Source organism: Balaenoptera borealis, assembly GCF_965194805.1.
Source record: "Balaenoptera borealis genome assembly, chromosome: 2".
Taxonomy (NCBI): Eukaryota; Metazoa; Chordata; class Mammalia; order Artiodactyla; family Balaenopteridae; genus Balaenoptera; species Balaenoptera borealis.
The window spans coordinates 173,425,265-173,446,127 of NC_138867.1; the positions used below are offsets into that span (position 1 = coordinate 173,425,265).

The 20,863-nt window shown below is 53.9% G+C and overlaps 2 protein-coding genes across 8 annotated transcripts; one reads left to right on the plus strand and one right to left on the minus strand.

The window, feature by feature from the left end:
* Positions 1–90: 90 nt before the first annotated feature.
* Positions 91–8,357, minus strand: BABAM1 (BRISC and BRCA1 A complex member 1). 4 transcript variants are annotated; one of them, XM_082383053.1, is made up of 10 exons: positions 8,244–8,357; positions 7,845–7,933; positions 6,998–7,336; positions 5,374–5,432; positions 4,660–4,780; positions 4,501–4,579; positions 3,743–3,767; positions 1,857–1,986; positions 1,575–1,661; positions 91–596 (listed from the first exon to the last, which is right to left on the minus strand). In XM_082383053.1, exons 3-10 carry the CDS (start codon positions 7,283–7,285, stop codon positions 393–395), a joined length of 993 nt encoding a protein of 330 aa, XP_082239179.1. In that variant the 5' UTR covers positions 7,286–7,336; positions 7,845–7,933; positions 8,244–8,357; the 3' UTR covers positions 91–392. The 4 variants fall into 4 exon arrangements, with proteins under 4 accessions (XP_082239179.1, XP_082239182.1, XP_082239181.1 ...); XM_082383056.1 differs by having other exon boundaries at positions 7,845–7,971; positions 8,244–8,345; XM_082383055.1 differs by having other exon boundaries at positions 7,845–8,071; positions 8,244–8,313.
* Positions 8,358–8,716: 359 nt separating this feature from the next.
* On the plus strand, positions 8,717–18,964 carry USHBP1 (USH1 protein network component harmonin binding protein 1). Of its 4 annotated transcripts, none has more exons than XM_082383029.1 (12): positions 8,717–11,559; positions 11,654–11,802; positions 12,033–12,471; positions 14,462–14,587; positions 14,763–14,899; positions 15,071–15,211; positions 15,448–15,663; positions 16,283–16,376; positions 17,082–17,303; positions 17,985–18,091; positions 18,325–18,447; positions 18,704–18,964. In XM_082383029.1, the coding sequence occupies exons 1-12, from the start codon at positions 11,506–11,508 to the stop codon at positions 18,891–18,893; spliced, it is 1,998 nt and encodes a 665-aa protein (XP_082239155.1). In that variant the 5' UTR covers positions 8,717–11,505; the 3' UTR covers positions 18,894–18,964. The 4 variants fall into 4 exon arrangements, with proteins under 4 accessions (XP_082239155.1, XP_082239153.1, XP_082239156.1 ...); XM_082383027.1 differs by having other exon boundaries at positions 8,719–11,559; positions 16,283–16,532; XM_082383028.1 differs by having other exon boundaries at positions 8,723–11,559; positions 15,490–15,663; positions 16,283–16,532.
* The last annotated feature ends 1,899 nt before the right edge of the window (positions 18,965–20,863 follow it).

The following is a 20,863-nucleotide window of genomic DNA, read 5'->3' on the forward strand; positions in this document are numbered from 1 at the left end:
TCTTATCCACAAGAACCAAGCCATTCTCCTTTCTGCTCAGTGGGTGGGTTTTCTGTCACTTGCAACAAAAAAGATTCCAATTAACACAAGTTGACTGTTGTGGACCTGGGTTAGGGATTCTCAGATTTTTATTTTGATGACAAAAATCACACAGGGCACAACAAGAATCACAACTGAAAAACTGGGAGTGGGATATGGGCTAGGAAACATAGGGAACGGGTGTCCAGAGTCCCTGGAATGCTTCCTGGAATCCTAGGTTGCCTTCAGGGCTCCCCAGGTACCTTGGATACCTCCTAGACCTCCCTCTGGGGGTCCCACAGAGCTCAGTGTGAGAACCAGCATTCTCGGCCAAGTGTTTCATCGTACTAGAAGGTTGGCTGTACAGGGATGGTTCAGACAGTGGCCTCAACCTCGGTGGCTTCATCGTCCTCCTCCAGCAGGCTGTAGGAGGCATGGCTTTGGCAGGGCCGCTGCAATGGGTGCGCCAGAAGCTTGGCCATACAGTTGTGCAGCTCAAGGGCTGGCCCAGCCAGCGCCACCTCGTACTTATAGCTGGTACCCTTGGTATCCAGGCTTCCCATGAAGGCAAACATGTCCTATGGGGCCAAGGAAGGGCTGTTCAGGCAGAGGTTCCCCTGACAGGCCCTCCCTGTCCTGGAGGGCCTCCCAGGAGGGGGCCTCAGGAATGGGTGCCAAAGGGTAAAGAGGAGTTTGCGAGGCAGAAAACACTCCCACATTCAGCAAACATTTCCTGCCACCCACTCAGTGCTAGGGACCCCAAGAGGTCTCAGTGCTGGAGCCCCTAGTCTGGAGAGGCACAGTCGGATACAATGACCCCAGCCCCCATGCTGATCTACCTTGAGGAGCAGGGAAGTTTTCTCCAAGTAGGGACTTCCCATTCGGGTACTGACGTATAAGTAGGAGCTGGGCTCAACCCCCTCTGCTCACAGCTGGGTAAAGTGAGGCTCAGAGAGATAAGTGGCCGACTCGAGATGCCACAACTAGTTCAGGGCTGGGATGTAAAGGACCAGCAGAGCCTGGCAAGGCAGGGAGGGAAGCGTGCTCCAGGCAGAGGACACAGAGAAAGCGAAGGCAGGAAGAGAGAGAAGCAGGGGGCGCTGGGGATGAGGTGGACAGGACCTTACATGCTCATGGGCCACTGTCCCAACAGCCCCATTAGCTCACTGAAGACATGTGGGAAATGGTAGTTGAATGACCATGATCCAGCAGGACCAGGAACGCTAAGGAGAAGACTAATGGCAGAGCAGTATGTGGGTGGGCAGGGACGGGTGACTTCCCTCCTCCTGATGCCAGGAGAGCACAGGTGCCTCTAAGCCTGTTGCCAGGTACCACTGTGCCAGAGACACACTGTGTGACCCTGGCCTAGTTGCTGGCCCTCTCTGAGCCTGTTTTCCCTCAGCAAAGATCATGAACTAGGGGGCTGGCATTAAATGCCCTGAAGTCCCTTAGTGATTCAAAGCCCCCCTTTCCCTCAAGGCCGGGGCAGGTGGGTTCGGAGCCATCCCATCTGCACCTACATCCGCCTGCCACCCACACCCACAGCAGCCTCTCACCTTCCAACTCATCTCCTCCTCCTTCTCGTCGGCGCCGTTGTGGATGTAAACAACATCAAAGAAGAAATACGGGCACTGGAACATTTTCTGCAGGGGAAGAAAGCCAGCCTTTGGGACTTTGGTCACCCCATGCCCCCATGATCACAATTCCCCAGCTACTGCCCAAGACTCTGGGAACCTGACTCTAGGCACCCCAGCTCCTGTGGTCAGGAAGTCCCTCCTAGTGTCTAACCACCATCGTGCTGGCTGTAGGCATCCCTCCCTCTCCCAGGCCTCCCTCACCTTCATGGGCTCTGTCAGGGAGAACTGGGGCTGGCAGGGTGGACGACTATAGACCAGGATGGTTCGGACCACGTACGGCGGTGGAATCGTCTGCACATTCTCTGTGACTGGCAGCTCGGTCTTCTGCTGGCTGCGCAGCAGGGATGGGGGACAGGTCAGAGCACACCCTGGTAGCCCACCCCTATTGTCACCCTCAGAGAGCCCAGCTCCTCACCGCGTATGTGAGGCCCCACCTGACCCCTCCCAAGTTCACTGTTGCCTCTGAGCCTTCCCACATGCTGTTCCCTCTGCCCCAGCACCTCCCCAGCTTTGCCTTTCTGCCTGACCTCTCCTGCTCCATCAGAGGTTTTGCTGACCCCTAAGCTAGGGCCTGCTCAGGCCACCCTCAGCATCCTGAGCGTCCCCCATCACTGTGTTGAGCTGGACCTGCCCTACCAGGCCAGGAGACTCTGAGACAGGGACCACATCTTATAGGCAAAGTCAGTGCCCAGTTTCCCACTCAGCCACAGATGGTTCTCACATTGAGTACAGGGCACTAGGCAGACAGAGGGCTAATGTCCTTAATATGTAAAAAACAAATCTGATCACCAACAAGAAAAAAGCCGACATTTCCCTAGAAAAATAGGTAAAGGGAACAAATAGACAAATTACTGAAGGAATACTGAATGGCTTAAAAATGAATGAAAAGAAAAGCACAGCAAAGTAAGATGTGGCCTCTTCCCACCTATCAGATGGGCAGAACTTTCAGCCGTATGATCAACCCCGGTGCTGGGGGAGGTAAACAGGGTTAATTTCCTGGGAAAGTGCTTTGGCAAAGTCTAGCAAAATTAAAAACACACACCACCTTGTTCCAGTCTGTTCTCCATTAGGAATTTACCCCATAGATTCACTTGCAAAATCTGCTGAGATGGGCAAAACAAGCTCCTTGGCCACCATCAAGGGGCTGGCAAAAACAGGGCTTAGAATACTTGGGCCCACAAGCTAAGAACCTTTTTCATTTTTAAATGGCTGCAAAGAAAGAAAACCAAAAGGAGAATATTTTGTGACAATTAGAAATGTGAAATTCAAATTTGTGCCTGCAAATAAAGTTTTATTGGCACACGGCCACGCCCACTTGCGCACCTATGGTCTGTGGCTGCTTTCTAATTAAAATGGGCAGAGTCTGGTTGCCAAGACAGAGACGATGTGGCCAACAAAGTCAAAAATATTTACTACCTGGTCCTTTAAAGAAAAAGTTGGCTGCCTCCAGGTTAAAAGAAAGTAGTGGAGGGACTTCCCTGGTGGTCCAGTGGTTAAGAATCCGCCTACCAATGCAGGGGACACGGGTTTGATCCCTGGTCTGGGAAGATCCCACGTGCCGCGGAGCAACTAAGCCTGTGCACCACAACTACTGAGCCCGCGCGCCACAACTACTGAGCCCATGCATTGCAACTACTGAAGCCCATGTGCTCTAGGGCCCGCGTGCTGCAACTACTGAAGCCCATGCGCCTAGAGCTCATGCTCTGCAGCAAGAGAAGCCACCGCAATAAGAAGCCCGCGCACTGCAACAAAGAGTAGCCCCTGCTTGCCACAACTAGAGAAAGCCTGCGCGTAGCTATGAAGACCCAGCGCAGCAGTCAATCAATCAATCAATCAATCAATAAACAAGAAAGTAGTGGAGAACCACTGGGCTGTCAGAGAATAACACAGAGGGCGAGATGTGAGAAGGAACCTCTTTTGCAAAAATGCTTCCAGACAGGTAAGTGAGCAATTGTTCCAGGGAGAAAGGGTGAGAAAGGAAGGCTTTAGGCCTCCCTAAAGGACTATTTCTGGGCTGTTTGGAGCTTTTACCCAGAAGGGGTTCTTCTCTTCAAAGGTGAACAATAATTTCCCCATGGGGGACTTACATGAGGCTGAAGAGACCTTCCAGATCTGGTGGGAATGCTAAGGAGAGCAGAGCAGCGCATGGGTGGGCAGGGGTGGGTGGCTTCCCTCCTGATGCTGGGAGAGCGCAGGTGCCTCTGAGCCGGTTGCCAGGACACACGCTGTGTGACCCTGTCCCAGTCGCTTGCCCTCTCTGAGCCTGTTTTCCCTCAGCACAGATCATGAACTAGGGGGCTGGCATCAGATGCCCTGAAGGCCCTTAGTGATTCAAAGCCCCCTTTCCCTCAGGTCTAGGGCCATTCTCCTCACAAAGAAAGAGCTATGGGTGTCCCTGTCCCCCTCCCCTCATTACTGTTTTCCTTGTAACTCACAGGGATCATATTATATTTAAGTTCAGGGCTGCAGTGAGCCTTTAATGTCCCAATTAATATAAAATGTGCTATGCCCAGGTTGAAGGGGCTGTAGCAATGATTATGACTTTTCAGTCACATACGGCCACTTGCTGAGCACCGACTGTGTACTTAGCCCTTCATGAAGTGTTCCCCAAGTGGATGCATTTTTGACATCCAGAGTCCAAATTAGCTGTTTTTGCTTCTGTATTCTGACTTTATCTTCACAGCGACCCTGTGGGGTAGGAGGTTTTGTGGCTCTCATTTTACAGATGAAGAAACTGAGGCTCAGAGGCGTGGCTGGCCCAAGCCTGATGTGGCAGAGCTGGGATCTAGACCTGAGCCAGGCCGAGCCAGGCCGCTCCCTGGGGCTCCCTGTGTGGAAAGGATACTGAAGGTAGAGCAGGAGGCTGTCTCCAGGTCGTAGAGGCAGCTGCAGAGCTCTCGGGGATCAGAGGTCAGGCCGGACAGCTGCAGGGAAGCAGGGACTCAGCGAGGTGCTCCCTCAGCCCCAGGGGACCCCAGGGCACCCAGCCCTGACCCAGCCTCACCCAGGCGGTGTCATCGTTCACCACCACCAGCGCGAACTCGTGGCTCTTGTCAATCTTGTGTTTTGTCCGCACGAACATCTCGATCATTTTCTGGGAGACGTTGAGGGCATTGGTTTTGGAGCTGGGGAGAGCCAGAGAGTGACCGGGTAGTTAAGGCCCAGGTCATGCGGCAGTGGGGGTGGCAGAGCCCAGCTGCGAGCCCAGCCTAGCTGACCCCTCTCCAGCTCTTGCCCTCTCCGATGGGTCCCTCTGGCCAGCCTGGGTCTCAGATCTGATCTGTGGGAGGCACCCCACCTTTGCTCAGCCGCGGGTCATCATGAGTGCCAGGGAGGGGAAGGCGGGCTCGTCCTCAGGCCCCATCCAGGCCCTGCTGCCTGACCCCAATGAGACTTAGCTGCTCAGGGGCAAGGGTTTTGGAGTCAGCCAGGCCTTGGTCTGAGTCTGGCTCTGCCCATTTGCTGGGAGGCCTCGGGCAAGTCATTTTGCTTCTTGGAGTTTCCAAGTCATGGCTGTGACCTGGGTGGCGTGTGATAGCTCTCAAGTGCTTAGAACAGAGCCCCGATGGGCCGCAGCTGTATCATTACCGGTTATCATTGCTACTCTCCGATACCGCCAGGCCCCGGGGGTGAGTCTGAAAGAGACAGCCCTGCGTTTTTTGGGCTGGGCCCTTCCCAGCCATAGCTGCAAGCTCAAGCCCCCAAATATGCCTCTCACCTATTTAATGACTCCAGCTTTGGCAGCGACATTTCCTCCGACAGGTCCAGGCAGATGATCTGCAATGAAGTTGAAGGGTGGTGAGAGTTGTGACCAGCAGCACCTGGCGACTGAACATTAATGCAGGCCCCCACGCCACTCTGCTGGCCCTCTCCAAGCAGCCCCACTGGAAAAGGCCATATGATGACCCCCAATTCCCAGCCAAGCCATCCACTTTAGAAGGAGGCAGCTGAGGGAAAAGAGCACTGGACTAGGAGTCCAGGTTGATGAGTGAACAAACAAACCAGAGAACATTTAACACAGAAACAAGAAAACAAGGGAATAGTGGGATGAATTGTGGCTCTCTAAAAGATATATCCACCTGGGACTTCCCTGGTGGCACGGTGGTTAGGAATCTGCCTGCCAAGGAAGGGGACACGAGTTCGAGCCCTGGTCCGGGAAGATCCCACATGCCGCGGAGCAACTAAGCCCGTGCGCCACAACTACTGAGCCTGCGTGCCACAACTACTGAAGCCCGCACGCCTAGAGCCTGTGCTCCACAACAAGAGAAGCCTCCGCAATGAGAAGCCTGCGCACCGCAACGAAGAGAAGCCCCCGCTCGCCGCAACTAGAGAAAGTTTGCACGCAGCAACAGACCCAATGCAGCCAAAGATAAATAAATAAATTTAAAAGATATATCCACCTGGAACCTCAGAATGTGAATTTATTTGGAATTAGGGTCTTTTTTTTTTTTTTTTTTAAAGTTTAATTTTTATTTATTTATTTATTTATGGCTGTGTTGGGTCTTCGTTTCTGTGCGAGGGCTTTCTCTAGTTGTGGCAAGTGGGGGCCACTCTTCATCGCGGTGCGCAGGCCTCCCATTATCGCGGCCTCTCCTGTTGCGGAGCACAGGCTCCAGACGCGCAGGCTCAGTAATTGTGGCTCACGGGCCTAGTTGCTCCGTGGCATGTGGGATCTTCCCAGACCAGGGCTCGAACCCGTGTCCCCTGCATTGGCAGGCAGATTCTCAACCACTGCGCCACCAGGGAAGCCCGGAATTAGGGTCTTTGCTGATGCAATTAAGGTAAAGATCTTGAGATAAGATCATTCTGATCTAAGAACAAGTGTCCTTATAAAAGAAAAGACTGGGGACTTCCCTGGCAGTCCAGTGGTTAAGACTCTGCGCTTCCACTGCAAGGGGCACGGGTTCGATCCCTGGTCAGGGAACTAAGATCCCGCATGCCACTCGGCCAAAAAAACAAAAAACAAAAAAAGAAAGAAAAAAAGAAAAGAGAAGACTGGGAGACACAGAGGGGAAGGCTATGTGAAGACGGAGACAGAGATTGCAGTGATGCAGCCACAAGCCAAGGAACAACTGGAGCCACCAGAGGCTGGAAGAGTCAAGGAAGCCTCCTCCTCTAGATCCTGCAGAGGGAACATGACACGTTCATTTCAGACTTCTGGCATCTGGAACTGTGAGAAAATGAGTTTCTGTTGTTTTAAGCCACCGGGTTTGTGATAACTTGTTGTGGCAGCCCTAGGAGACTAGAACAAAGGGACCGTTTGCCAGAGCGGATCCTAAAAGACGATGTGTAACCCAAGGTTCCCTAACACCTCGAAGCCACTGGTCAAGCCCCTCACTTACCACTTTCTCTGGACAGTTGACCCTTGGCGTCCGCACCTGGACCTCTGGGGCTGGTGGAGGCACCTGCCACGGCTTGGGACCGGCTCCGGGAGGGTTGGCGGTCCCGTTGTCAGCACTGGCCGCCTCACCCTCGCCCTCGCTGCGGCTGCCCACACTGGCCTGGGCCCCCAGCGCCCGGTCCTCAGCCCCCTCAGGGTTGGAGCGAGTGCGGGGTCTGGGCTCAGCTGACTGCTCCTCTTCCTCCTCCTCCTCCTCTTCAGTGGGACTGCTGGGCTCCGCGACCTCCATGGCTCCTGAGTGGCTGGATGGAGCAGGTATGGGGGAAGCCAGGATCCTTCCCTTAGGGGTTTTAAAAGCATTTGGTTATTGGGCAGGAGAACAGGGCATGAGTCGCTTACTGACAATAACAGTAACTCCTCTCAGGGCCTCAGTTTCCTCATCTGTAGGATGGGTGCCTTTAACACTTATCAGCCCAGCATCCACTCTGACTCGAGATAACAGTCTCCCATTTTTTTTCTGTAGGGCTAACCCCTCCCCTCCCCCTTTTGGCTAGTGAGCCACTGTGAATGGCTCAGAGATAGAGACATGACCCAACACACGCCAGTGAGGGGCAGCTCTGAGACTTCCAATAGTGCTGTTAGAGAAAAGGAACTCGTCAGTGTTGCAAAGCTGGGAAGTTACAAGTCGAGAGCTGCTGGGAGCCTCTTTTGCCTCCAAGAGGGAAAACAGAGCTTGCCTATAGTGATGCTCACCCAAAAAACGACAGATACACTTCTGAGCACCTGAATCCAGCTATGCCTAAATTCCCTTTCTTGCTTAAACCAGATTGAGTTGGGTTTTTTGTTACCTGAAACTGAAGACGTCTTGGTGAATAAAAGAATAATAACTTCCAGGGTTCTCTCCTCCGCAGTGGAGCGCTGGCTGCCTAGGGGGTGTCTGCACACGGAAGGGGAGCAGATCTGGTGTTACAATTCCTTTGAGGAAAAACAGGACGCCAGTGGAACGGTTTGCCCATCTGGGCAATGGGTGCAGGCTGCCGGGGATGGTCTCTGAGCCTTGCAGTCCCCACAACCTCTAAGGAAAACAAAGCTTAGCTGCAGCAAGAGGGATGGAGGCTAGACTGCAGGAGAAACCAGAGCTGAAGGCGGAAGCCTCAGGGCAAGCGAGGGGCTGAATTTCTGGGGCTAGGGAAGTTGGGCCTCTAGGGACGGATCCCGCACGCTTTCACCACCCAACTCCTGCTCACCGTAGCCTGAGCCTCCCTCCGACCCAGCTGGCGACTCGCTAGGAAGCCGCAGTCTTTAGCAGCCGGAAGTGGTACGGCACGGCCGCCACGCCTCCTGGGAAATGTAGTTCAGCAGGCCGCAGGCCTAGAGGAGAGATGTATGGGACGAGGCTGGAGAGCCTTGGAAGCTGATAGGCTGATACTGTTCTAGGAGGTGGGGTTTGGATTGCGATAGTCTGGAGCGGAACTGAGTGGGGCGGGATCTGGAATGTGATTGGCTAAAGTCAAATAAGGCGGAGCTTTTATGTTTCTGGCAGATTCGGACTGCGCGGGTCAGCGTTTCTACCATAACGGGGCAGCGTGGAGTTGCGCTTTCAGTGGGATAGGCTCAGAAAGATAGAGAAGTCCTAGTTTGCAGTGTGATTAAACGTAGCGGGACTGAGTTGGGTGGGATTTAGAAGAGGTGGGGCTGATTGGTGATTAATAGAGTTGACTGAACCTCAGTGAGGGGTTTTTGCGGCAGAGGTGGGCGGGGTCCAGAGCCCAAGGGCCCTCCCAATTATTTAATTCTGCTCCTTATTTCACAAATATTTGCAAAAAATAAAAAATACTAAGCCAGAACTATTTCAAACCACCCTTCTTCATGCACACTTCTCCCTTCAGCTCCATAACCATTTAAAAACTGAGCCTCAGTTTATTTGTTAAAGTCTGCTAAGCCTGTCCACCTCAGCCAGGCTCTGGTTCAGTGACAGCCCAGAGGGGCTGTGGAAAATGAGCCTTGAAGGATGGAGAATTTTCTAGAAAAACAGGAGGAAGTTCATTCCAGGCAGAAAGAACCGCCTGGACAAAAGTCTGGAGGCTTTGAAGAGCCTTGGAGTGGTGGAACCTCTCACAGGTTAATATGGCCAGAGCAGAAGCTAAGAGTGAGAATTTCAATGCCCCAGGTACCCCCAAGTCAGAGAATTGCAACTTTTCTCGCTACTACCTTTGCGGACACAGAAACAGGAAGATTCAGCCTCATAGCTTCTGTCAGTGGGACCAGGAAGATTCAGGCTATCCCAGGCTCTGCACAGTTTACACAGAAGTGCAGAAGGAAGGAAGGTGTGTTTCAGGCAGAGGTTAAGGCATGGCCAAAGGCACCAGGGTGTGAGAGAACTGAGAAACTTCAGCTGTTTACAGAGGAGGTCATAGCGGCTAGAGTGTGGAGTACAAATTGGTGCCAGCCGCAGGCATAATTTTTTTAAAGACCTTGAATGCCAGGCTGAAGAGCTTGAAATGTTTCCCAAGGGCAATGGGGAGCTATGGAGGGTGTATGAGCCAGGTAGGTGAACAGTGAGATCTCTGCGGCCTTGGTGGGGAAGGGAGTGGAGGGATGGCTGGGGAGCCCAGGGAGGGAGCTGGGCTGGTATCCAGGTTGGGGAGGAGAGGCTTGGGCTGTGACTATGGATGGAGATGAGGAGGAGGCCCTTTAGAGGTGGATGCAGGAAAAATGAGCAGGATGTAGGGACCATCTGGGCTCTGAGGAATCCAGCATTTATGGAGAAGAAACAGTAGCTGGCAGAGGAAGCAGAGATGGGATGGTCAGAGAGGTAGTAGGGAACAAGGAGGGTGCCTTATGATTCAGTTCCCGATGGTGCCTGGCCATGTGCAAATTGCTTGTTAAAATTTCCATAACACTGGTATATATGTATACACACACACACACACACACACACACACACACACAATATGGAATATTACTGAGCCATAAAAAAGAATGAAATAATGCCATTTGCAGCAACATAGATGGACCTAGAGATTATCATACTAAGTGAAGTGAGTAGACAAAGACAAATATCATATGATATCACCTATATGTAGAATCTAAAAAAATGATACAAATGAACTTATTTACAAAACAGAAATAGACTCACAGACATAAAAAAAACAAACTTATGGTTACTGGGAATTCCCTGGCGGTCCAGTGGTTAGGACTCTGCACCCTCACTGCCGAGGGCCCAGGTGAGGGCCTGGGTTCAATCCCTGGTCGGGGAACTAAGATCCCACAAGCTGCGTGGCACGGCCAAAAAACAAAGGAGGGGGGACAAAAAAAGAAAAGAAAACAAACTTATGGTTACCAAAGGGGAAGGGAGGAGGGAGGGATAAATTAGGAGTTTGGGATTAATAGGTACATACTACTATATATGAAATAGATATAAAAAAAAAAAACAAGGACCTATGTATGGCACAGGGAACTATATTCAATATCCTGCAATAACCTATAATGGAAAGAACCTGAAAAAGAATAAAAAAGAATGAAAAGAATAAAATCACTTTGCTTTACACCTTAAACTAATACAACATTGTAAATCAACTATACTTCAATAAAAAGTCGTTTGTTTTGAAAAAAAACAACAAACTCCCATGACACTGTAGGAAGATATAGTAATTGAGGCTCAGAGGGGACCATCACTTGCTCAGGGGTACCAATCCCAGGTCTGTCTGTGACTTGAAGCGGAATGAGAACTCTGACCCTGACACTGAAGGGATAGGCAGAGGAAAGAAGTTCACAGGGGAGCCAGATGGAGAGCATCAGCCCAGGGGAGCATTCTAGCTTCCGAGAAATAAAATCCAAGGGTCAGAGATGGAGGAGCCATGGGCTTGGAAGCAGAGGCGAGGAGGGACTGACATCGTGGGAGCTGGACATGTGTTCTCCTGCTGGGGCTGGAGGAAGCCGCTGTCCTTGAAGAGGAAACTGCACAATAACAAGTCACATGGCCGGGGAGTGGGCTTCCTGTTTCCTGGCCCCTCCCAGGCTGGCCTTGGCCAGGCCAAGCCTGAGTAGGCAGTGGCCAGAGTGACCCCAAGAGTGTCCAGGGACTTGGTTTTCTGACCAAGGTGCCCCCAGAAGAACAGGGAATTAGAGTGGGCTGAGGGGACCAAACCCCAGGATTGGAACCTCTGGTTCAGGAGAGCCCTGGGGAGGAGAGAGGACTGTTGAAGTCCTCGTCCCAAGCCCAGATAGGGGAGGGAGAGGAGCAAAGAGGTAGTGAAAAATAAAGGAGGCAGAAAAGAAAGAAGAGGTGAGGGCAAATTTGAGAGGTTGTGAGCTGACCGTCAAGGGAGGCATTCAAATGTGCCAAATCAACATTGATAACTCAAGATCCTTTCGGAGAAGTGAAATCAATGCCTATATCACAGAACAGGAAATTGAGGCTATCATTTGCTTTGAGCTGAGATCAGGTTGTGGTTTTAGGGGGTGAGGAAGAGGAAGGATTCAGAGGACACTGATTTCTGGATAACAATGAGTGCCAGGGCCACACGGCCCCGAAGCCGGCGAGGGAGGCACGCTCTGCCTGTAAGTGTCCCCCCTCCCTGCCACACCCAACTCTGCGAGACCCCAGGACCCAGACCTGCCTGGCTCAGAGCTCAGCTCTGGGGATCATTTGCAGGGTGAGCTGGACCCTGTGGCAGAGAGTTCAGAAGAGGCTGAGGCAGCCAGTGGGAGCTCCGAGCCAGGCCCTGTGCCATCTCAGGATAGCTGCAAGCCAGAGCCGCTGGGCCCTGAGACGGAGGCCAAAGGGCAGGGCCTGGAGAGCAGGTAAGGCCCACTTGGTCTGTGTCCCCCACTACAGGCCTGGCACATCTTTCCCACCCATAGATCTGTTTATGTCCCTCCCCTACTCACACACATGCCATGGCTCCCATTGCCCTCAGTCTGACTTTCAAGGCCCTGCGTGATGCAGTCCCAGCCTTGTTACAAAGCCTCTTTGTGTTAGCTACCCCAGATGACCCCATTTCCAGAACTTTCCATCTTTCACCTCTTCACAGGACTGACAAAGAAGTTGATGGGGACTCTAGCAGGGGACCTGCTCCAGCCCCCGAGGGGCCCTATGAGCCTGCCCAGGAAGCCCACCAGGCCCCAGAGGCAGCCTCATGGGACAGGGAGAATGTCCCCTCTGGACCCAGAGCCCCTGACGTGTTTCAGACTCTCCAGCAAGCTCTGAGCTCTCTGGAAGCGGCTGCTGCTGCCTGGCGCCACCAGCCCCCAAGATGTCCTGGGCCGTTGGAGGCAAAGGACAGAAGCGAGGGGGGACCAAAGCCCTGCTTGGAGCAGGAGCAGGCTGGGAGCTGCCAGCGGGATGCAGCCCGATTGACTGAAAGGAACGCCTGGCTGCGTTTGGCCCTGGGCAGCCGTGAGGACGAGCTGATCCGCACACAGAACTCCCTGAAGGCCTTCCAGGCTGAGAAGGAGATGCTGCAGAGAGAGGTGAGTGGGGCAGGCCTGCCTCCCAGGGCTCTCTGGTGGGAGGGAGACAGCAGGCCTGTTGTAGGACACATTCAATCATTTGTTCATTTGTAAAGCTTTTGTGGAGGCTTGGCTGCTGAACCCCAAAGAGACAAAGGTCCCTTGTAACCTTAGTTAAGGTGATCAGAGAGGCCCAGTGAGGAGGCGGCGACACTTGAATAAAGACCACAGGGGGGCAAGGGAGGAACCATGCAAGGAGCTGGGGAAGAGCATTCCAGGCAAAGGGAACAGCATATGCAAAGGCCCTGAGGTTGGAGTCTGATTACTGTGTTCAATGAACAGTGAGGAGGCCAGTGTGGGGCTGAGCAGGAGGAGACAAGGGTACGGAGGTGGTGGGAGCAGATCCTGGAGTGCCTTGTGGGCTGCAGGGAGGATTTGAGCTTTTGCTCTGAGTGAGATGGGGGCCACAGAGGGTTCCAAGCAAGCAAGGGTGGAGACCTGATGCAGGCATTCACAGGCGCCCTCTCGCCACCGTGGGAGGAACAGCTAGTGGAGGGAGAGGCTGGAATCTTGGAGATCCAGGAGGAGGCACTGGTCCAGACATGTAAGGGATGGAAGCTGTGGAGGTGGTGAGAAGTGGGCAGATTCTGGGTGATGCTGAAGGTGGAGCTGGCAGGTGGGGTGTGAAAGCTGGAGAGGGGCTGAGGACAAGCCCTGGGTTGGGAGCCTAGGAGACTGGAAGTGAGACATAGGGAGCCTGCAGATTTATGCCGGGCCGCACGGCTTGCGGGATCTCAGTTCCCCGACCAGAACCCCAGGTGACCGCAGTAAAAGCACTGAGTCCTAACCACTGGACTGCCAGGGAATTCCCTTGTTTTATTTTAGACTCCACATATAAGTGAGGTCATACAGTATTTGTCTTTATCTGGCTGATTTATTTCACTTAGCATAGTGCCTTCAAGGTCCTCTTATATTGTCACAAATGGCAAGGTTTCTTTTTTTACGGATGAATAATATTTCATTGTATAAATGTATATACCACATCTTCTTATCCATTCATCCATCAACGGACACTTAGGTTGCTTCCATGTCTTGGCTCTTGTAAATAATGCTGCAATGAACATGAGGGTACAGATGTCTTTTCGAGTTAGTGTTTTGGTTTCTTTTGGATAAATACCCAGAAGTGGAATTGCTGGATCATGTGGTCATTCTATTTTTACTCTTTTGAGGAAATGCCATGCTTTTTTTCCATAGCGGGTGTGCCTATTTACATTCTCACCAACGGTGCATGAGGGTTCCCTTTTCTCCACATCCTCGCCAACACTTGTTATCTCGTCTTTTTTTTTTTTTTTTTAAATATTTATTTATTTATTTGGTTGTGCCGGGTCTTATTTATTTATTTATTTATTTATTAATATTTATTTTTGGCTGTGTTGGGTCTTCGTTTCTGTACGAGGGCTTTCTCTAGTTGTGGTGAGCGGGGGCCACTCTTCATCGCGGTGCGCGGGCCTCTTCACTATCGCGGCGGCCTCTCTTGTTGCGGAGCACAGACTCCAGACGCGCAGGCTCAGTAGTTGTGGCTCACGGGCCTAGTTGCTCCGCGGCATGTGGGATCTTCCCAGACCAGGGCTCGAACCCCCGTGTCCCCTGCATTAGCCAGCAGACTCTCAACCACTGCGCCACCAGGGAAGCCCTCTTGTCTTTTTGATGCTTGCCGTTCTAACTGATGTAAGGTGGTATCTCATTGTGGTTTTGATTTGCATTTCCCTAAGGATCAGTGACGTTGAGCGTCTTTTCATGTACCTGTCGGCCATCTGTATGTCTAAGGAAAGAGAAGTCTTGAGTGGCTGAGTGACTTGTGCAAGTTTATACAGGGAGGGGTCTGGCAGGATGAGTGTCTGGGGGTCCTACCTTCCACCTGGGGCTCTTGCCACTGCTCCAGGAACAGGTCTTAGAGAAGGATGGTGGGTGGTTTGAGCACCCAGGCCTGACATCCCCCATTGCCCCACAGGTCCAGGAGCTGCAGGATTCCCTGCTGAGGCTGAAGCCCTTCCCACCTCCCTCCTGTGACCAAGCAGGCGGCTCGGGTAGTGGTTCCAGCAGCTCTGGGGCTGACGGGGAGACCTGGGGCACTCAGGTGAGTGTGGGAAGCTGAAAATCATGCATGATCTTAAGATCCTTAGGATTCAGGGCCATGAGACTCAAATCCTGGTCATGTGATCCAATAACTTCTGGGGTTGGAAAAGACCTAAACTCGTGATGCTGGGCTCTCAATGACAATCTGGGTGAATCAAGTCACCTTCTTCTGGCAGGATCCCTTCTCCCTGGCTCACCCCTTGCTCCGGCGCCTCCAGAGTGATTCCAGCACCCAGATGCTTGGGCCTCTCCTCACCCAGCTCCTTGCCCCCGAGATGCACATCATGGAAGCCCAGATGGAGCATCTCCAGGGGTAAGAGCCACAAATGCTGAGCTCATAAGGGCACTGGTGCTTCCCAGCTGGGTCATAAAGCCAGGAGTCTGGAGCTGGATTTGGGGTGAGGTGGGGAAGGGTGGAAATCAACTGGGTTCTAACTGCCCTTCAAGGCCTCTCACTTTGCCTCTTCCCCACCTCTGGAGGCAGGAACATTGAGAAGCTCAAATGCTTCAACCGTCTGCTGTCAGCTGTGCTCCAGGAGTACAAGGGCCGGTGTGAGGGCCTCAGCATGCGGCTGGGCCAGCGGGAGGCTGAGGCCACTGCATTGCGTCTAGCCTTGCAGTATAGGTCAGTGCACCCTGCCCATGATATCACTGACTGGGAGGGAAATGGGTGTCCTCAGAGGATAGCCCCAATCCCCAGAGAGAGACAGAGCCCTCGCAGGAAAGTACTTTCCCTCGCCATGGAAATTAACTTAAGGCAATTTTAGTCCAAGAGTGCTGAAGGAGTTTACAAACTCCCAGGGGTGGGGGTGGGAGGAGTAGTGAGGGGTCCAGGAGCATGTGAGGATGTCACCTACACAGCAAGATGGGTGTCCTGGAGCGCTCAGAACTGGTGTCCCACAGTGAACACTGTGAGGAGGCATATGGGGCCTTGCTCACTCTTCGGAAGGCAGACTCAGGAGCAGGAGAAGAAGCCTTCATGGATAACTTGGAGGCGGCTGAGAAGGAAGCTCAGAGGCTTCTGGTGCAAGAGGAGGCTGCCATGGATGGAGGGATACTGCAGGATCCACGTCCAAGGTACCCCTGGGAACCCTGGGGACTGGGTGGGCCAATGAGTGGGGCTCTGATTGGAGAAAATGGGGCTCCCAGAACTGGCCACATGTTGGGTTGGTATGGTTCCTATGGTTGGCATGAGGCCTGCTGGAGTTGGCTGGTTGCTATGCAACAAAGTTGGCACAGTGGTGACAGCCATTGGGGTTGTTATAGGACCCACCAGAGTTGGCATGAAGATGGATGATGGTGCCCACTGATTAGAAATGGCATGATGGAGCTTAATGGGGTTGGCTTGATGTTGGTACCCACTGGCGTTGGCATGATGCTGCCTGACAGGGTTGGCAAGTTGAGTGATGGTCCCCATTGGGTTGGTGTGATGGCATCCACCATGATAACATGAGTGACTGTGCCCATCGGCATGATGGTGTTCATCCATCATTCATCATTGATGGCTGATGTTGCCCATTGGGGTTTACATTATGGTACCCACCATGTTGGTTTGACCATGCCCAGCATAGATGGCATAGGAAGGACCCATCATAGTCAGTAAGATGGAAGCTGATGAAGCCCACCAGGGTTGGCACGAAGTTAGCACAACCATGCCCAGCAGTGTTGACATAGGCCCCTCTTCTGTTTCCTGTAGCCCCGAGGGCAGCAGTGTGGATAGGCCCACACCACAGGAGGTGGCTATCCAGCTCCAGGGCTACGTCCAGCGTCTCCAGGAACGCCGTGCTCTGGTGAAGATTCCCCCAGAGCCTGGTCCCACCTTGGCACCCATGTCCGCTGTGCCCCGTGCAGAAGCCATGGTGCAGGCCGTTCTGGGGACCCAGCCTGGCCCAGCCCTGCCCCGGCTGGAGAAGATGCAGATCCAGGAGGACCTGGTGGCCACACGGGTACACATGGGCTGTGGCCACTGTGTCAGTCTTTCCTGGTGGGACCAAACCCTTTGCTGAGTCTGAGAGAGATGTGATTCAGGGACCAAGTAGCAAGGGAGAGTTTTGCTGGTCTGGGGACAAGCTTCCTGGAGGGAGGAGAGTTGGAGCTGGGGTTTTGAGGGATGACTAAGAATTCGTCCTCTGGAATTCAGTTTCTCACAAGACTCCCAATCTAGCTTTCCAAAATGCCCCTCCTATGGAAAAGAGATAGGGGCAGGGGACATAATCTGGGGTTTATACCTGGCATGAAAGCTGAGGTTCTGAATTTGGAGAAACTCAGACACTTCCACTGAACTGCTACTTGACCTTGTCTAATATACTTGCTCTCTCTGAACTGCCATTTCTGCAGCTGTAGTTTTTATGGATGATATTTCCCATCTTGCAAGATCATGGCGAGGGTTGGGGTTCTTGCCTGACCTGCTCTCAGTGGGCGCCTCCTAGAGCCTCAGTTTTCCCAACAATTGACCCTAGAGGTGCAAACCCTCTACCCTCTCCTTGGTCTCTTAGGAGACCCTAGCAGACCTGATGCTTCGGCTACAGCTGGTGCGGCGGGAGAAGCGGGCTCTGGAGCTGCAGGAGGCTGCCCTCCGAGCCCAGGGCCCAGCCCACGTGCTCCTGCTGGAGCAGCTGCGCTGGGAGCGCGCAAAACTCCGGACTGGGGGGGCCAACAGCAGTGGTGGAGACAGCAGTGGAGGCGGGAGCAGTGGAGATGAAGAGGAGTGGTCCCAGGTGAGTGGCCCTGCCTGGACCTGGTAGGGATAGCAGTATATTACTGGCTATGTGGTCCTGGTTAATCATAGCCCCCCTTGAGCCTCAGTTTCCATTTCTACACACAAAAAAAGGAGTTGAATATTTAAGCTGCAGGTTTCTTTCTTTGAGGGTATTTAGCCCAATAAGCCCCAAGGGATTTAGTGTCTTCCAGTCACACCTGTGCCTCCTCCTTCCCACCCCCAGGCTGATTCATTTTCCCCCTCTAGCTTCCTCCCTGAGGCTTTCCTTTTTGCCCTTTACTGTCTAATCATGTCTGTCCTCTGCTTAAAGCCTTAGCAGCTTCTGGAACCCTCCTTTGAATCATCTCTCCTACCTCCAAGGCTTTGTAAGTGCTGTGCCCCTGCCAGGAACACCAGTCACTTCCCTCTTTTTCTAATTAAGTCCTCAACCTCCTACAGGTCTGAGCTCAGACATCACCTCCTCCAGGAAGTCCTCGTGGACTGCCTGAAAATGAGATATTATTTATTTCCCTGTACCTTATTGGGTACTGTACCCTTATTGGGGTATCTCACCAGAGTGGGGGCTCTGTGAGAGCAGGGGCTGTAGCCACCACAATCTGGGCAACTTCGATGTCCAACTTGGGCTGAGCACACACTCAGCCTAGGCCAGTGTCACTACCCTCCCTGCTGCCTCCCACAGGGCCCTCCGGCTGTCCCTGGTGGCAGCAGGGGTGTTGATGGAGGCCAAGTGAGCAAAGTGCAGAACCCAGAAGAGCTAGCCCAGGAACTGTCAGCATCACTCACCCGGTGTGTGCCTGGGTCCTGTGCTGGGGGATATGGGTCCTGTGTTGGGGGATATGTGGCCTGGGTAGGGGAAATATGTGAGAGCCCGTGGGGGTGTTACATGCCGTGCAGGGCTGGGTATACACCTGCATACAGTTGTGTTCACATGGAAACATCTTGGGCAGGTGGGTGGGAGGAGGGAAGGAAGACAAGATTGGCTATGGCTGTGAGCCCCTCTCTCTCCACCCCTGTACCAGGGCTCTGGGCCTGCGGGAGCAGCTGCAGTCCTTGCGGGAAGAGCTGGAAGAGGTGGCTCAGAAGGGGCGAGCCAGACGTGCTCAGAGTACTGAGCTGAACAGTGATTTATGCAAAGCTCACAGGTGGGTCCCCCTATGTGACCTCAGAAGCATCCCTGGCTCTCCCTGGGCTTCAGCTTCCCCCCTGTAAGGTGGGTGGCAGCTTCAATCCATTCCACACCTCCTCTGGTGTCTGATGTGTGTCAGCCCCTGCTGAGTGATTCTGGGACCCCAGGAAGGCCCAATCTCAAAGAGCTCCTGTCTGGGGCTGGGAGTACATAGCCCCTGTCTTGGGTGGAATGGGGGGCTGTTTCCTGGCTCATCCTCCTACTCCCTCCAGTGCCCTGGTCATGGCCTTCCGTGGTGCCCACCGGAAGCAGGAAGAGCAACGGCGGAAGCTGGAGCAGCAGGTGGCACTGATGGAAACCCGACAGGCAGAGGAGCTGGCAGTGCTGGAAGCCACCGCAAGGGCCCTGGGGAGGCCCAGACCGCCCTGCCTGCCTCCACGGCCAGGGGGGACCTTTCTATAAGCCCTGCTCTGGTTGTGTCTGGACGTGCCAGATAGTTATGGCAGGTCATGTCATAAACTGTTCTGGAGTGATGTTATGTCATGTGGCATGACTTTGCATGTTGAGGCGTGTTTGGTGTGATGGGGGCTGATACCTGGGTGTCTGGGGCTTGATAGTGGCCAGGCATTTGAGATAAACTTGGTATCTTTGGCCTGACACCATGTGGCATGTGAAGAGACATGTCAGCAGGGTCATGCCAGAAGCAGCTTGGGCTGTGGGGACAGGATCCCCAGGGCTGGCTGGGGGGATTCAGGGTTCAGTGAGGTTACATAGCCAGAGCTGAAATTCCAACCCTCATCTGTCTCCAGAAGCCCAGGGAGGAGTCCACTGGGGCAGGGCACACCTTCCCAGGGAAATGCTGGGTTTGGCCTGGCAGATGTTCCCAAGAGGAAGATACCCGTAACCCAGAAGGAAGACTGAAGCCTGAACAGTTCAGGGTGTGGAACATTAGCTGGAAGAGCATTGCTCCCTGAGTGAAAGTGGAGGGAGGAGGAATCAGAGGTGGCTTTGGAATTTGCATTCAAAGAATGTGGAGCTAAGGTAAAGGGCCTCTGGGTGGTGAGCAAAACAAAGGGAAGAAAAGCTGCAAGCAGTCATTCAGGGGGTTTGTACAGCTGTTGATGAGGGTATTAGGAGAGGTGCTAATGGTGGGCAAAGAGGCACACTGCCTTCCAGGGCCTGGATGGCCCTTGGCCAGGCTGAGAAGTTCAGTCTTTCACCTGCCAGAGATGGGAGCTGTGGGAGGTGTTAGTGTCAGATTAATAGCAGGCAACTGATTAGCATGTTATTTGCGTAGGCCACACCCCTTGCCCTTCCACCCGGGTCTGGCAGGGTTGGGAAAGGGGGGCTGGGCTCAACCCTGTCGCTCCGGATTAGTGGCCAGCTGTCCCGTCCTGGGCGGTAGCTGAAACTCAAGACGGGGATTAGAAAGATTTTCATTCTCCGCCCGGTGAGGGGTGGGGTGGGGCGCGGGGTTCCAGGCAGCACCTGTGCAGGTGTGTGCGCGGCGTCACCGGCTCACCCTGGGAGGGCAAGGCTGGCCTGAGGTCGGCGCTAGTAAGCCGCCGGGACTCAACCTGGTCCTCCGGGTCCACAGACTCCTCGGGCAAGCGCTGGGGCTGGTGACCTTCGAACCCCGCGCACTCTCTCAGGACCGAGGCGGGCTTTGCAGAAAGCAGGCAAACTCAGGCAGGCAAGGTCGCCAGTGGCCGAACAGAGGAGCCGACTTTACCCCCGTCTTGTCCCTCTCCCTCCCTAAGAGTCTAAGTGACCTTAGCCCCGAGTCCCACCAGGTTGCCCGTGGGGGGGGGGCGCCCGAGAGGAGACAAGGTCACCTGTTGGAGGGTGGGGAAGGAGTTCGCGCGGGAGGTGGAGGCAGGAGCTGAGGTCGCCGTTGGGGGGCGGGGGCAGGTTCCCAGGCCGCCGGGAGCCGGGTCTTGCGGTTCCCACGGGTGCCCCCGCGGCAGATGGGCCCAGGCCTCTTTGTCCCCGGTCCGCGGCCGCTGCAAGGTCAAATGTCACCGCGGGGCCGCGGGCAGAGGGCAGAGGGGCGGGGCAGGACTTCGACCCTCCCCCGGAGGGCCCAGGGTGTGGGGGCGGTGGAGCTACTGGGAGGGGGCGGGGCGGCCGCCGAAGGGTTGGACCAATCCGAGGTTCTGGGATCTGCTGCAGACCTTCTCGCAGTCTCCAACCGGTCCCCAGACCGCCACTTAGGAGCTCCCTTCCTCCAGACTTGTGGCCTTCAAACCCCAGTTCCTTGCCTCCTCCCTTCTCCAGCCCCCCTCTGACTCCTTTCCTTGAGCCTTCTCTCCCTTACAAGTCTCCCTCTCTCATCTCTTCTCTGAGACACCCACCTCCATGTCTCCCCCCACCCCACCAAGGATCCTAGAAAGTCCAGACCAGGGACCTAGGACTCCCATCCTCACCTCAAA